The 16,630-nt window shown below is 53.3% G+C and overlaps 1 protein-coding gene across 1 annotated transcript in view; it reads left to right on the forward strand.

The window, feature by feature from the left end:
* PCSK6 (proprotein convertase subtilisin/kexin type 6) overlaps window positions 1-16,630 on the forward strand; it is a 48,857-nt gene that overhangs the window by 8,386 nt on the left and 23,841 nt on the right. Inside the window, exons 2-7 of the mRNA XM_014946077.1 lie at window positions 5,782-5,886; window positions 10,879-10,989; window positions 11,611-11,754; window positions 12,332-12,408; window positions 13,124-13,212; window positions 16,291-16,463. Of these exons, the coding sequence (XP_014801563.1) occupies window positions 5,875-5,886; window positions 10,879-10,989; window positions 11,611-11,754; window positions 12,332-12,408; window positions 13,124-13,212; window positions 16,291-16,463 (606 nt within the window). The 5' untranslated portion in view covers window positions 5,782-5,874. The remainder of the gene's footprint in view (window positions 1-5,781; window positions 5,887-10,878; window positions 10,990-11,610; window positions 11,755-12,331; window positions 12,409-13,123; window positions 13,213-16,290; window positions 16,464-16,630) is intronic.

Below are 16,630 nucleotides of genomic sequence, written 5' to 3' on the forward strand. Positions count from 1 at the left end.
GGGGTGCCCTTGCCCCGCTCCCCCACCGCCTGGGGGTTGCCCAAATTCCCCACCCCCACCCCCTGGAAAGCTCCCTTTGTGGATTTCATAAACTTTGGACTCTCTGGCTGGGGTTTATCGGATATTTTGGGAACACGGAGAACTTTTGCTTTCAATCCCCCGCGGCACGGGGATGGCTTAAAGGTGACTCTCAGCACGGCAGCTCTTTTCCCCCTCTCGATTTCTTCATCTTCTTCTCTCTAAACCCAGATGTGGGCTGGTGTCCTCGGAGTTTTCTCTGGAGTTTGTCACTGCTCAGCGCTCTTCTGGCCGGGTGGCACTTCAGGTTGTCTCCCTGCCCAAGGTGTCTGTCTCCTGGACTATAAATTATAACCTTGCTTTATATCGCAACCCTGCTTTTAAGTATAATTAAAGTCACGGGGTGCTGCGTAAACAAATTTTCGGAGGAAACCGGGGAGGGGAGGGAAGGCTGAATCAGGGACACTCTCCTGCACCGGTGTCTGTGACCTTCCCTGGGGGATAACCCCTTCCATCCCACCCCCCATCCCTACCTGCTGTGCTCCCCTCTCACCCTGCCAAGGAGAAAAATCACTTATTCCAATGTCTCCATGGCAGGGCTGGGTGAGGGTGGTTGTGCAACCCAAAGGGCTTTTCGGTGTTTATCCCTGTTCGGGGAATATCTTGATTGAGCTTCCCACTCTCCTGGTTTGCATCAGCCCAACGTCAGCTCGTGGTTCGGGGTTTTGCTGTCTCCCTGCCTGCTGGAGCATCTGGCTGCTCCTTGCTTCTGGCATCCTGATTTTCCTGACCTTGTCCCCGGGATGCTGGTGGCGTTTGGCCCGTGGGCGCGACGTGGCCCCTCTGGAGCATCCATCCATCCCTCCCTCCCTTCCCCGGGGCAGCCCAGTGCGGGCTGGAGAGCGAGGGAAATATTTCTGTGGTTGCATCAGGGTGTTCCTGGCTCCCGCCTTTCCCGAGGATACTGGGAGCTCCTGCACCGCTGGGGCTTCCCCAGCTGCTCCCAACGCCCTGCCCTCAGCTCTCCAGCCCCCTCCCAGCTCCCCAGGCTTTTCCCCACAGGAGCTTGGTGAGGACCAGATCCCCGAGGAACCACTTTTCCTCATGGGTGACACTTGCTGTGTTGTCCTTGGGGTTCAGGGTGACACTTACTGTGTTGTCCTCGGGGGTTCATGGTGTGCCAAGCCCTGGGGAGGGTGGTGGTTGGGGTCCAGGGTGTCCCCAGCTTCCCCTGCTGCAGCCTCATGGAGCTGCTGGGGATGGCACTGTCCCTGGTGAGATTGTCCCTTCCCAGGGAGCCTGATTCTGTGCAAAACCCACTGGAAAACCCCGCGCAAGGGGGTATCACCCTGCTCTGAGGCTGTGGCCCTGCCCTGGGGAGGTGTTTGGGTGGAGGTGAGTGGTGGAGGCAACATGGCAAGGGAGGAGGAGGAGAGGTGATGGTCATGGAGTGACCCACATGGGTGCAAGGGAGGCTCAGCCCTGTGTTGGTGGCTGGTGACCTCTTTTCCTCTGAGATGCAATCCCAGAGTCTCCTGACATACTCCTGGCCCTGAAGGGCATCTCTGGGTGTCTGCCCAATATCCTGTGTGTTCCTGTGCACCAAGACACCCCTAAACCCTTCTGGGTCACAGCAGAGTGACATTCCCCTTGGAAAATCATTTGCATCAACTTCTATTTAAGTGAAGCAAACAATTAAGCAAAAGGAAAAGATTTTACACCCCAAACACCTGCTCATTCCTCCCCGCTGGTCTTTGTTGACCGCACTGTGCCGGGGTGAGCCAGGAGAGGTCCCAGCCAAGGGTGCTGTGAGGGCTGTGTGGTACCAGTGCCCCAGTAGTGTCCCCTCTGCTGTCCCAGGGGTGGTGATGAGCTGGTTCCTATCCTGGTAACAGGATTTAGATGAATTTTTCCTTGTGCAGTCCCCAATGCTGTAAGTTTGGGGAGGGCTTGCACATCCCCAGCGGTCTCACCTGCAGTGCAGGAGGCAGATGGGATTCATTTTGGGCTGGAATTGGAGCTTTCCTGGATTTCTGTCATCTGAGGGATACTGGAGTGGTGGTGTCCTCACAGTCCTGTACTTGGTCCTTACAGAGCAGAATCCAGCTGTGACCATCTGAGAGTGATGTTCCTGAAGGTGGGAGCTCAGCAGCTGGAGCCCTTGTCCCTGATGGTGTTCCCAAGAGGGGAGCAGGCATGGCCTCCTCAGCTGGATCTGTCCTCCTGGAGGACACCAGCACTGATTCAGCTGCATTCTGCAGAAATGGGATGGTTTGGGTGAGATGGTAGAAGACTTTGCTGTGCTGGGGAGAGAAGGAATGGGCTTGGAAATGCTCTGACGGGCTTTAGTGCTCCCCTTGGTGATCAGCTTCCAAAAGGTTCTTCTTTGCCATGTCTCATTAGCTACAAGTGATCATAAACCTGCTTGAAATACTCAAGGCTGTTAATGAGGTGGGACAGGCACTGGGCTTGTCTCCACCGGGCAATGCACTGGGAGAGCCAGGTGCTGCTGCAGGAGCATCTCCTGGGTGCCTCTTCCTGCCCTGGTGCTACTTGCAGGGGGCTTACAGGTGGCACTGGGATTTGGGGGAGAAGAAGATTGGAAAAGGACATTAGGAGATGGCCAAACTGTTAAGGACTATATTTGTAGAGTAATTCCTGTTGGCAAGGACCTCTGAAGGTCTCTGATCCAACCACCCTCAACTAACTTTGAGGATAAATGAAGCTGTGCAGAGACTCAGCCGAGTGAGATTGAAAGCTCTCCAAGGATGGAGATCCTACCACCTCCCCAGGCTCATGTGTCACCACCCTACACAAACAGTTACTCTCTTTATACCCAGTTGGGATTTCTCCCCTTCCAACTTGTCGCTTCTCTTCCTTTTGCTGTGCATCTCCACATCTCTCTAACCTCCTGGGTCCCTTTGGGGCCATGAGCACCTCCTTCAACTTCAAACTAGTCCCTGTTTGGCTGGATGGCATTGGCATGTGTGTGGCTTTTTGAAAAAGCAGAGCACAGACACCTGTGCTGTAGTGATGGTGGCTTTGTAGGGTACAAAACATGTTCATGTTGCTTCAAATTCAAGTTACCTCAAAAAAACTCTCAAGCTTCCTCTGAAATTTCAGCCCCAAACTGCAAATCAATGGAGAAAATTAAAATTGATCCTTGTGGAAATAAGAACCTCCTGTGCATGTTCTCAGCAGAAGTTAGATATCCAAAAAAATCAAGGTTGATGGCTGTAAACACTCTTTGGGAAGGAAAGAGCATTTTTGGAGCTGCTTGGTGTGGTCTCCTGGGCTTCAGGTGGGTGGGCTTTGTAGCCACAGTTGGTGGCAACTTGGACTATCTCCTCGGTGGTGGAGCTGGGACCTTTCAGTGTGGGTGGCTGCCGTCTGGCTGGTCAAGAGCTGATGGGTACGCTTGGTCATCTAGGTAGCCAGGAAGGACCAGCTCATGGTAAAGTCCTGCTGAGTGCCTCTTGTGCTCCACCAGGTTTTCCAGCATCACCAGTGCTGTGGCCACAGGGCTGTGGACTCACTGGTGGTGTGTGCATGAGAAAACTCAACTCTCTTAGGCCTCTCCTGTCCCCAGGAGATGGGGTCAGGAGCCCTCACTGAGCTGACTGGCTTCAAATACTCTTTCATTTTGGAAAAAAAAAAGGCATTTCAAAATGTTTCTCCTTAGAATACCTCTGCTCAGAGTGGGGCTGGCTTTCAAGTTAGCCCCATCATGAGAAGATTGAATTTTTATTCCATAAATCCCAGGAAGATAAAGAACCTGAGGCACAGGATGTTTCTCCTCCTGCTCTGGCCATGTATCCCCAGAGCCTGGGACGGGATCGTCTCCCTCCCCGTCCTCTCCCTGATTTGCATGGTGTGGTAATTTTGCATTTATTTCCAAAAAAGCCCCGGGCCCCGCTCTGGTGGGGAACAGAAGCGCTTCTTCAGCTGATGCTTGTTTATAGAGCGTGATCCTGTTATGGCAAGCGCCGGAGGGACCGGAGATGAGAATAAACTGAATATTATAACCCTGCAAACTGCAGGCTGAGCCCCCCCGGAGCTCAACCACCCGGGATCGGGGCTTCCAGGCAGAGCCAGCAAGAGGCAGGGTGGCCTCGTGCAAGATTTCCCCAAAATATGGGGAGGTTGGAGCATCCTCCTTCCCTTTCCTGAGTTTGACTGGCTTTGAGGAATGGGTTTGAAAAGCCAGATGCAGATTGCAGCCAGCACCCGCTTTGCAGGGAGATGTTAAAGAAAATGCAGAGCCGTGCTGTAATGCAAAGGAAAAGGAGAGGGGGGAGAGAGGGTTTAAACGAACTTGAGTGGAAACAAATTACAAAAATCACACTAACGGCAGTAAAGTCAGTGGAATGACGTTCAGGCATAAATGGCAGAGCAAAACTAATTAAATATTTAATGGTCGTAAGCGGCACTGGCACGTTTCAAGGCATGAAGTGTGATAAAGATGTAAGTAGCTGTCATCATCTGCTTCAGCATCTGGTCTGGACAAACCTGTTTGCTCCCCCCCTGCCCCATTGTGGCCAGTCTCTGCTTTGGCCTCGGGGATGTCACCCTGCCCCCCAGGTCACACGTGGCCTCGGGGACATCACCCTGGCTCCTGGGTTGCAGATGTGGGCTCGTAGCCCGTGGCTCGCCCTGGTCCTGTGAGCCAGGCCCTGGGACTGCCTCTGGCTCCCTGCAGCATCCACCTCCTGGCCATGGGACAGGGGTTTTGGGGAGGGGATGGGAAGAAAAGCAACCTCGGGGAAAAGGGGATTTATAGCAGAGGCCAAATTTGTACCAAAATTGGTGTGACCTAGGAGCTACGTGCCAGTGAGAGCAGCTTTTGGGACATTCCCATCCCTACAGCTGGGAATCCCGGTGGGATGCTCGTCACGCAGCATCTCAGCTGGCTGAGATCACCCGGCTGGTGTAGCCCTGGCACTTTATCCCTACTTCTAGGATGGAAAAAGAGGAATCCTGGTGTCTCTGGCTGCTGGGATGAGAGAGCTGGAGGCGGCACAGCCACCCTGGGGCTTGGCAGGGTGGTGGCGGCTGGCACAGTGTTTTATTGCAAATGCAGGACGCTTCAGCTCTGTGCAAGGAAAAAAAAAAGGGGCAAAAACTTGTAGCAGAGGAACGTGGAGCTTCCCTGAAGTGAAGGGAACCAGTGGGGCTGCCTTGCCCAGCTCCTGGACTGCACTTACTGCTGGGGAGGGACTCCAGGCTGGGATACATCCCTTGGGAGGGATGTTGGGTTTGCTTGGAGATGGGTTACAGAGGTTTTTTGACTCTTGCTGCTGCTGTCCCTGACTCCAGGCTAAGCACACTCATATCCCGTGATCCCGTGCTTCCCAGGAGCATCCCAGGGCTGGCAGGGATTGCAGTCACCTCTCCATACGGGGCCGTTCTTGCTGCCGGGGCGAAGCTGGAGCATGGGGTGGGGAAAGGCAGGGCGATGAGGCACAGCTCCCCCGGCTCCACTGCAGCTGCTGAGCTCATTTTTACCTCATTATTTCAGCTTGGGAGCTGACGGAAGGCAGTTTGCAAAGATGCATTTAATGGGTGAAAATTCATTAAAATGTTTCCCGGGCTCCGTTGGCGCCAGTTAAGTGCCAAGCATCCTGCATCCCTTCCCTGAACCCTGGCTTTGCCCGGGGAGCACCAAGGCACAAAGGGGTGCTGCCAGCACCAAAATTTGGGGGAAACCGTGGGGAAAACATCATATATTTATTTTTTTAAATAAAAAACCACCTCTCTTTGCAGATCGGGAGCTTGGAAGACTACTACCACTTCCACCACAGCAAGACATTTAAACGCTCGACGCTGAGCAGCCGGGGACCGCACAACTTCCTCCGCATGGACCCCAAGGTATGGGAATCCTGGGGCATCCCCCAATCTCTGGGGGGGCTGGTGGGATGTGGGGGGGTCACCACTCTGCTCCCTTGGCTTGGGCTGGGTCAAAGGTGAGCCCAAGCATCTTGCAATGACACGTTATCCTTGAACCACAGCCCTGTGCATGCAAGGGGGTGACTCACTGGACGTGGGGTACGTCGATGGGGGGATGAAAAATACTTAGAAGTGACTAAACCCTAACATCTGCCTGCAAGCCGGGAGGAAGAAACGGGTGAAAAAAGCCTTCCAGGATAGAAAGGCTGTTGCATGCTCAGGGTGTTGATCCAGTTGCCACAACACTTGCTGCCTCAATGGTTGCTATGTGTGAAATCCTTGGCAGTAGCTCCGCATTGCTTTTTCCTAGAGCAAGCCTCCAAAGGGATTTTTCTTTTTTTTTCAGTACAGCTGAATTGACAAGAGTAATGGGGAGAGGTGGGAAGAAGGCAAGGAAGGGACCAGGGTGGGTTTGGGGTGGCTCTACCTCGACTTTCCTCCTCCCTCAGCTCCACCCGGCACCTGAACCCTGCGAGGTGCTGCTTCTGCAGAGCAAGGGAAGGGTTAATGTGTGGGGAGGGTCTGTTTTTTGGGGAGAAGGGGGGGAAATAAAGGCAGAAAAAAGCCTTTGTGGTGAAGGTACCTGGGCTGCAGTGAGCTGCTGGTGCTTGCATGGATGCTCCTGGCCACCCCTTTGGGATGCTCCTGGCCACCCCTTTGGGATCCTCTTTCCCCAGACATTTCCGACCCACTCAGCACCCCACATCCCACCCATGTCTCTCCAAATCCCCACATAGGAACCCCTCTTTCCCCTGCCATTTGGCTGTTAAATATTTGGACGAGGTCTGTAGCCCGTTTCCGAGGAGGCACACGCGTGGCTGCCTTGCCAGTGGGGGAAACCTCAGCGAGGGGGGAGCTTTGGTGCCCTGGAAGTGTGCCGGGCTCTAATTAAAGCTGTTTGCCCTTGGGGAGGTGCACAGGCATCCCAGCAAATCATTAATTCAGCTCTGCAATTGAAATACCTCCATTTAAATGAGTCTAGTTATAATGCAAACTGAATCAATTGGCTTTTAGTCTTATTAACATTTACCTTACCTCGCTCTATGGACTGCAAGCTCGAGCAATTAGCTCCCGTTCTCTTAATCCTTTGTTGCCACTTGGAGTTCAAGACCTCTTGACATGTGTTGTCTCTCCCCCTCTCCCATGCACACTTGCAAATCGTTTTGGGAATGCCTTGGCATTTGGGTGGCACTGGCTTAGCATGTGTGATGCAGGAAAACATCACCATGGGGAAACAAGGAGCTGGAACGGGCAAAATGGAAACAAATCTTGCAGAAATCCTGAAGAACCAGAAAATCCAATCATTTGCAGATGTTGGGTGGTTTAAGCCTTCCAGGGGCTATTGTTTCCAGCGCTGTTATGCCGTGGGGGTTGGTGGCACCAGGGCCAAGGTCCCAGCAAGAGGACCATGGCCAGGCCCTCCATCCTGAGGACATGAGTGGCTGGAGAGGGGGAGACCCAGCGAACACGGGGCAGAGCCCAGGGTCCTGGTTCCTGCAGGACCGCACTGCTGCCAAGTTCCCCCTTGATCCAAGAGACCCCTGTGGCCAGCAACTGCTCTGTTTGGGGCTAGTATGAGCCAAGCAACGTGGCAGGTGATGGAAGGGGAGGAGGGATGCAGAGTGGGGTCACACTGCCCTGTGCCACCCCTTGTAGGGGCTCATCTTGAAGCTCTTGTTGCCTTTCCCAACTCTCTGGAATGCTCCTCTTGGTCCTCACAGTGCCTTCAGCCTCACTAATTTACCTGAGTCGTCCTCATCGGAGGCTGTCACAGCCTCAGTCCCTGTGCCTCTGGCCATGCACCGTAGCAAAATCAACCCCACCTAAAATTATTTCTCCTGTGCTTTATGGCAAACACGTGCTGGAGTCATCTTGTTTGTCCTGGATCTCTGGTTTAATTCCTGTACATCCCCTGGAATAAGTCAAGCTTTGGCTTTTCTGGAGCTTCAAAGGGAGTTGCATCCCCACGTGTGCTGGTTTTTGTGTTTGGTGGCTCTGTCCTGGGCATCGCCCACTGAAAATCTCAAAGTAAGGGGCGGGGGGGAGGATGTAAAAAGCTGCCTGCCCCTCCGTTTCCAGCAAGGGAGAAGGGTTCAGCTTGGTGATACCTGTGTTGCCTCGCAGAGTCCTTTGGTGCTGTTCATTCTTGCCTCGTTATTGCTAATTAGGCTTTGCAGGGGTGGAGCTGGGACCCTGAAGGCTCAGAATTGTGTTGTAACAGTTTTGACTCTCCCTAGTAGCAAAAAAGACTCTTTTTTTTTTTTTTTTTTTTTTTTTAATTTCTGAGAAGCTTTTCCCCCTTCCCTGATGGGAAATGGAAGGGGATCTGAGTTCAAGCTGGGGAGCTGTTGCAGGGATGCCCTGTGCTCCTTCCCCCTCACCCCGTTGTTTTCCCATGCCAGCCGCATTGATTTTTAGCAAAACCTCCTTGAAATCAATGCCATCAAACTGCTGATTTCTCTGTGTCCATGCAAGACTTCTCCATCAGCTCCCGGCTGGCAGTGCTGGGGTCGATCAGGAGTGTGTTTAAGATGAAGATGTGCCTGCGAGGCACTGCAGCTCCTGGCAAAACCTCCCAAAATCCTGCATCTTCCCGTGGCTCCTGTATCTGGCCAAGCCACAGAAAAAGGTGATAGCTATGGCTTGGCTGGCAAGACCCATGCTAATGCTGCCAAGGAGTGCTGCTGTAAGGAGAAAAAGATGGGTAATTGAGCTATATCTTCTATTTAATGTATTTTTATTTTTTTAACTACGCCATGAAGTTGTATTTTTGCTTCCAGTGCTTAAATCCATCATGGTATAAGCCAAACAGCATGCTGTCATGAGCCAAGGCAGCGTGGAAACTCATTTTTCTATGAAATATATATATATTTTTCCTTTAAAGAGTTTTTTTTTTTTTTCCTTTGAAATATAAATGTTTTAAAAATCAAGCCCTAGGCTGGAAGCTGTCGGGTTTCCGATACGCGCGGCTCCTCATCCACCTCCACCCGAGTCGGGAAGCTATAAACCATGCAAGGAGAACTTGGTTCAGCTGGCAATTTTCACATAAATAACCCCAACAGAAAACTTGCATTTTGGATTTTCATTCTTTTAGTTACAAAATCTTAATCAACAGAGTAGAGACATCCCCAGAAGCAGCTCTGCTGTTCCAAAAAGGCCCTGAGCCATGGGGAGGAAGATGTCCAGCCAGGAGGGATGTGCTGCAGAGCCCTCCCGGCTCATGGGCTGGTGGCTCCCTTCTCCCCCCCCCACCACGAGCATGCGGTACAACTTTGGTTTATCACAGAATCTTCTAGGTTGGAAGGGGCCATGAGCACGCGGTACAGCTTTGGATTATCACAGAGTCTTCTAGGTTGGAAGGGACCTTAAAGATCATCTTGTCCAACCGTCAACCTAACTTTGACAAAAATAGACACCCGCACAACAAACAAGAAGCATCACCATCACTAAACCATACCTCCCAGCACTACATCAACCTGTCTTTTGAACACCTCCAGGGGTGGTGCCTCAACCACCTCCCTGGGCAGCCCATTCCAATGGCTGAGAACCCTTTCAGTGAAAAAATTTTTCCTAATCTCCAGCCTGAACCTCCCCTGGAGTAACTTGAGGCCATTTCCTCTCGTCCTGTCGCCTGTGACTTGGGAGAAGAGACCGACCCCCACCTCTCTACACCCTCCTTTCAGGGAGTTGTAGAGAGCAATAAGGTCTCCCCTCAGCCTCCTCTTCTCCAGGCTGAATAACCCCAGCTCCCTCAGCCTCTCCTCATAAGACTTATTCTCCAGACCCCTCACCATCTCTGTTGCCCTTCTCTGGACCCGCTCCAGCACCTCAATGTCTTTTTTATGGTAGGGGGCCCAAAACTGGACACAGTACTCGAGGTGGGGCCTCACCAGTGCCAAGTACAGGGGGACAATCACCTCTCGGGCCCTACTCGCCATGCTGTTCCTGATACAGGCCATAAATTATTTTATAACCTATTCTTGATAAACCTGGGTTTCATCTCTCTTCTGAAGGCAGGAGAGCCCGTTTTGTGGGTAATAAAGGGTCTGGGGGGTGGGAAATGCCTCCCAGGGATGGATGTGGCTGGTCCCAAACCCACACCACAGTCAGCTCCTGGCACAGCAGCGTGGGCTGACACCGGTGTTTCCCAATCCTGCCCTTTTCTGGCTCGTTTCCCGTTTGATCTCTTTACATGTCATGCCCCACTGAAAAGCAAACAAATGTCAGAGCGCTCGGCCCCAAGGCCACCTCGCCTGCAGCCCGTGCCAAAAATGCCTCTCTGGAGCTGGCCCCATCCCCTGAGACCTGCTGTGGCCATGTGTGGTCCCCCTATATTTTGGGGAAACCCTTGTTGTGCTCGGGTAAAGCCCCTGATTTTATTATTCGAGGAGGAGGAGAGGAGCTGGAAGGATGAGCAGCCCCAGAGCCGGGTGGAGAAGTCCCTGGGGCTGAGTGGCTGCTGCATCCTGGCCGGTGAGAAGGATCAGCCCCCAAATTAAGCCAAGCACCTGAGTTTTCTCCAACACTTTGACTAAACACTTAAATATGTGGTTGGTCTCCAGGGGGACTTCAGAGCGTTCTTCAGTGCTTCGTTAAGCCGGAGGGAGTTCAGGCGTGTGCTTGGAGGCCACCTTATTTATGCTCCAGGGTTTTGCTACACCCAAAGAGGAATCCAGTCCCTGGCTCAGAGACCGCAAAGAGCTGAGCTCACCCTGCCCATCCATCCTTTATTCCCCCAAAATGAAGCTCCTCTCCTTGCAGCCAGGGGATTTGGCTGGTGATGCTGGGATGGGTCCAGGCTGTGCTTCGCATCCCGCATCCCGTTTTAGCGGGCGATGCTGGGCTCTGTGGCCTGGGTGATGCCCAGCTCTGTGCCCATGGGAGATATTGCTCACCCACGGGCTCTGCTTGCAGGTGGACTGGCTGCAGCAGCAGGAGGTGAAGCGGCGGGGGGAGAGGGAGGGGCGGGGGGAGCAGCACGCCCTGCCCTTCAACGACCCGGTGTGGCCCAACATGTGGTACCTGGTGGGTATCATCTCCCCTCCGCCGCCCCGCTGCTTTACGGGGGGGGGAGGGTTCATTTATTTTTAATCAAACGCATCATCAGTCATCGCTGAGCCGGGCCAGTAATGAAACACCTTAATATCAGCAAATGTGCTTGGCAGCGGGATTTTAAAATTGCAAATTAATACACAGGAGAGTCTAGTTTGAAGCGTTTCGCCGTCATTAGCAGCCCCTCGTTATGTCGGGAGCAGCGCCGCTGCGTTTTACCCGTCCAAGAGCTGCAGCCATCTATTTGCAATATCATTTTTTCTCCTGCCGGCTTCATCGATCTGTATTTGACAGGGAAATTCATTGGAAATTAAGCGCAGGAAGGAAACGAGCGCTTCAAAACCAAAGAGCCCACAGTATTTGAAATGGCAGAGGAAAAGAATAATAGAGAGATAGCGTTGCCTGGATTAACTGCTGCTGGATGGCTTTGATCAATGGAGGAAAGTTATAACAAATCCATGAGTTATATGGCAGGGGGTGGGATGTAAATATATTTTCTGGTTGATTAAACGGGCTCCTGGCCTGGCTGCTGGTTTAGATGGGCTGAAATGGGGTTGCAGCCCTTTTACAGCTCTCTTTCCCTCCCCCCCCCAGCACTGTGGAGATAAAAGCAGTCGCTGCAGGTCAGAGATGAACATCCTGGCAGCCTGGCAGAGGGGCTACACGGGCAAGAACGTGGTGGTCACCATCCTCGATGACGGCATAGAGAGGAACCACCCCGACCTCCTGCAAAACTATGTGAGCTGGGGGCTGGAGGGGCTGGATGGGCTGAGGCTGGTCCTCACAGTGAATTGATTTATGGAGAATTTCAGTGTATAAACACAGCTTGAGTCTGTGCATTGGCAGATTAGAAGAAAATGTGAGGTTTGTTTTTTTTTTTAAGAAAGCTCGAGATGTTTTTAAGAAGGAAATGAGGTTTTTAGACAAGAGGGTTTGGGGGAAACTCCCTTTGCAGCTGCCTGGGAAGCGGCCACCTCCCTCTGTCTCACCGGGGCAGAGCCAAAAGCCTGCACAAACCTGCTCAGCCCCAGCTCAGACCCCAAATGGCCATGGCACTGGGGGGGTCAGTGTTGGACTCAGTGGGATTCGGGGTCAGAGAACCTGTCTTTGGTGGCAGCAGGATGTTTCCCTTTGGGAAACCCTCTCTCGGTGTGGGCTGCAGTCCAAAACTATTTGTCTTGAGTGAGAAATTAAGTGGAAAATGGTATTTACTGCCCAGCTGGCTGTGGGTGAAGCAGGACCACACTGCTGCTGAGGCCAGTTTGGACCACACTGTGCTGGTAAGTTGAATCTAATGGTGGCAATGTGTTTTCAGGACCCTCTTGCAAGCTACGATGTCAATGGGAACGACCACGACCCGACTCCGCGCTACGATGCCAGCAACGAGAACAAGTACGTAATGCTGACTGCCATGGAGCCTCTGCTCCGTGGATGCCCAGGGTTGGACATCCCCCCCTGGAGGTGTCTTCCAGGTCTGGGACCTTTCCCCCATCCTAGAGGATGCCACCTTATGGACTTTGCACAAGAGTCATGGTGTTAAATGCAAATCCAGCCTGTGGCAACCACACTAATTGCTAACAAACCCTTGAGCCGTTCAATGGTGCACTTGGGGGTGTTCCTCACCATGGTTGGGGATGAAACCACATGAGTTGGGCTGGGTGGCTTAGATGTCAAAGCTCGAACACGGCTTTCTGGGCTTCAGTTAAAGCGGGACGGGCACATGGTGGCACGTGGAAAGGAAACATGGAATGCAAAGACCAAATTGCCTTGAGGTGCAAAGCGCAGAGAGCAAGTTGCATGGAGGTGCAAAAAGCAAGGAGCAAATCGCACTTGGGTGCAAGATGCAAAGAGCAAATTGCATTTGGGTGCCAAAAGCAGAGAGCAGATTGCAGCCAGGTGCAAAATGCAAACAGCAGATTGCATTTAGGTGCAATTTTCAGTTTCCTCCAATCCCCTTAGCTCTTGCTGTGGGTTTTGGATAAGGACTCTCTGGCTCTTGGGGAGCTTTCTTCCACCGCTCCAGCCTCGGGGCTGGTTTCTGGGTGGAGGGTGGCTGGAGGGATCCTTTGCCATGGGACATCAGCTCATGATGAATTTCTCCTTGCAGACACGGCACTCGCTGCGCGGGGGAAGTGGCGGCGGCGGCCAACAACTCCTACTGCATCGTGGGCATTGCCTACAACGCACGCATCGGAGGTGAGCCTGGCACCATCTGCCTGCAGATCCCCCCACCTTCGCCTCCCCCCCGTGGGACTATGGCCACCCTGGCCATGCTGATGGGCTCCCGGGTCGGGTGGTGGGATGCTCTTCCCCTAGATATTGCCAAGGAGAGATTCTCCTCCTTGGTGCCCTGGCTTGAGGAAGGATGGGTAATGCTGGGTGGAGGGGACTCTGGCTCCATGTATTTTGGACTGGAAACCTTCTTCACAGGCTGCATCTTTGCCATGAGGGTGCACGTGGAGCGTGGATGTGGTTTCACCCAAAAAGTCCACAGCTGTTTTCAGGAGTTCTGGCCTTCTTGGGAGGAGGCTGCCTTTGCTATGGTCGGTGGTGCTGGTTTGGCTTCAGAGCTGAAATCGCTCGTTTGTGAGGTTAATTAATGTCTGCAGATGAGCCAGGAGGTGGTGGGGGTCTGGGACCCCTGAAATACCCTCATGGGGAAGGTGCCAAGGAGGTAGGAGGCTGGGGCTGCATGGGGTGGGGGGACCTTTGCACAGTCCCTCAACAGGATGTGTAGGAAGCAAATGGATTTCTATCACCAGATTGGATCCTGATGGTAATTAGCCTCCCAGAGCTTGTTTCCATTAACCTGACTGGTTTGAGCTGGGGCTGGTATAGTGACCACTGGGGAGATGTGGGTGGGAGCCTGTCACCCCATCCGTGTGGCCAGTGGGGCTGTGCAGGGGACAAATGCCTGGAGCTGTGTCCTCATGAGGGGTTTTAGCCCTGTCCCTGGTGTGGCTGGAATGGGAGGGGGGCTTTTGCTGTGACCCCTCCTACAGTGCTGGGAGATGGCACCATGGAGAGCATGGACCCAAGTGCCTATGAGTGGATTCGGGGCTTAATTCCTTCTCTCAGCTTGTCCATCCTGGCCATCAAGGAGCTGCTTTCCTCAGGGATGTCCTTGCATCCCTTGTGTCCACACAGGGATGCGGAGGAGCAGGGTGCCAGGGGGGTGTCCCTGTGCCAGGAAAACCTCCCGAGGGAAGAAATCACCCCAGGGAGGGTGACAGAAGGAGTGGCAGGGGCTGTAAAGGCTGTGGCACATCGCCATCCCAGCCCCTGTGCCCCCCATATATAGGTTTCTTGCCTTTAAACCCGTCTCCAAGCAGCAGCAGGGCAAGGCAAAGCTCCTGGGGGGGTCTTAAAGCAGTTTTGCACCCTGTGGGATCAGGCCATTGCCTTCACCCTCCTTTTTGAGCCCATTTCCCCACAGCAGCTGTGGAGAAGGAGCGTTACTTGCTGACTTTATAACGACCTATGGGTCTCATTTTAATTTGGTTCCTTTAATGAGCGCCTTGCCCCGGGGGGGTGCTGGGGAGGCGTCGGGCGACACGAGGCAGAGGGGAGAAGCCCCGGGCTCCCCACACCACCACCAGCCCCGGGGGGGAAAAATCAAGTGTGTAGCCATATCAGGTTTGGGATGGTGGAGGAGAATGCGCTATAGCTGCAGTGAGAGTGATTTTGAGATGGATTACGCAAATAAAGCAGCGATTAATGAGCACAACTTGTTGGGGAGGCCTATTTGTCACACTCGGAGAGCTACCATCTCATTTTACTGGCTGCTCTTCAGCGCTCTTGCGTTGCTTTTCATTTGCTCCGGGCAAAAGACACTGCTGCTCAAGAAACAAAACGAGCTCCTGCCATCCCTCCTCCTCCTCCTTCCTTTCCCCCTCTCCGAAAATTCTGTCTTCGGAGGCCGGTATCTCTCCCTGTGAGGCAAAGAGCTCATTTATTATTTATTTTGCAGCATCCTTCCCCACTCCCTCCTGGTCCCCCCCCATAATTTAACCGGGAGGTCCCTTGCATTGGTGGGTGGTTGGCTTTGGGTTGGTTTGGGTTGACTTTGGGCTCGCTGATGGACATGCCCACATTTAGTGAGCACCAAAAACCTTCCCTCGGCTGGTTTTGCTTGCTGTGCCCAGCCGAGAGCAGCTCGGACACCGGGCCGGGCTTTTCACCCCTTTTCCTTGTGTTTTCTTGTTAACGTGACAAAGAGAGGAAGTTTTTGGGAAACTGCTTTGCTCCCTCGTTTTGTATTTCTCAGCTTGTTTTTGGCTGATAGGGGACAGCGTCGCAAAGAGATATTTGAGTTGACTGGTGTCCAGAGCACAGCTGCAGCTGGAATGACATCTGCCTGCATTTGTTTGCTTTAAGGAAAAATACGTGTGGAAAGGGAAATGCATTTTTATAAACTGGACTCTCCCTGGTTGGCAAAATACGATGCTGACGTTTCCAGCACCTCCCTTCCTACAAACGGGCGGGTTTTAGGCAGCCCTTTGGGGTGCCTGGCACCCTCTGCTCACCATTTGGGGGGGATTTCCAGCCGGGAAAGGGCAATGGGGAGCAATGGGGATGGTGACCCTCATATTGCAGCAGTTTGGGGCTGGGGACGTGTGTGTGGCTCTCCCACGGAGAGCTGGTGGGCTCTGCCCGCAAACCACCGTGGCTGGTGCCTGCCGGCATTCCCAGCTGGAAGAGTGAGGTTATCCCAAGTGGCAGCATCGTCCTGCCGTGGGTTGGGGTCCTGGCTCTGATTTTGGCCACGCAAACACAGCCTGGGGCTTCTCCTGGGGCTTCTCCCCATCCCGGGCACTTCTAGCATCTGTTGGGCATCGATGGGGTTTGGGGACAGTCACAGTTGTCCCCACTCATGGGGAGATGCTTCATCCCACTGGGGAACCGTGAGCGTTCAGGAAACACCGGTGTCTTCCAGGTGGAGAAATAAGTTAATATATTAAAAAGTGAGGGGGGAAAAAATGTTATAGTGGGGGGAGTTTGCCTCCTGCGAGTGCAGCTCCACTCCCAGCACCCTGGTGGAGGGGAAATTAATTTTAACCCTGCCCCACTGAGCCAGCAACATAGAAAACTTTTCCAAAATAGCTCCCCAGCTTCCCGCTGCCGGGCTCGTTAGCGCACGGGGCCACGGGTCGAAGCTATTCCAGGCTGAGCCGTGCGGTTTCCGCCACCGTTAACAAAGCCCTTTGATTGCAATCCTCGCACTTTTCATCCAAGCCATTAAGCCCCTAATGTCTGATGTTTTTGTGCTTTTAGGCATTCGTATGTTAGATGGCGATGTAACAGATGTTGTTGAAGCGAAGTCGCTTGGCATCAGACCCGATTACATTGACATTTACAGCGCGAGCTGGGGGCCAGATGATGATGGGAAGACAGTTGATGGACCTGGTCTATTGGCCAAACAGGCTTTTGAGCATGGCATTAAAAAGGTGTGGATCCCACAGCGCCCAGATGCCCTTGTCCTCCTCCTCCTGCCCTGTGGGGAACGCGTGCCGGGGCCATGGCCAGCCGGGGGTCCGGCTTGGGAACGGGCAGCTCGGCCCCCCGAGGCGATGCCAACGCTAGGGCTTGGGTGGGGAAAGGGGGAGGAAGTTGG

This window comes from Calidris pugnax, unplaced genomic scaffold (genome assembly GCF_001431845.1).
Source record: "Calidris pugnax isolate Ruff unplaced genomic scaffold, ASM143184v1 scaffold134, whole genome shotgun sequence".
Taxonomy (NCBI): Eukaryota; Metazoa; Chordata; class Aves; order Charadriiformes; family Scolopacidae; genus Calidris; species Calidris pugnax.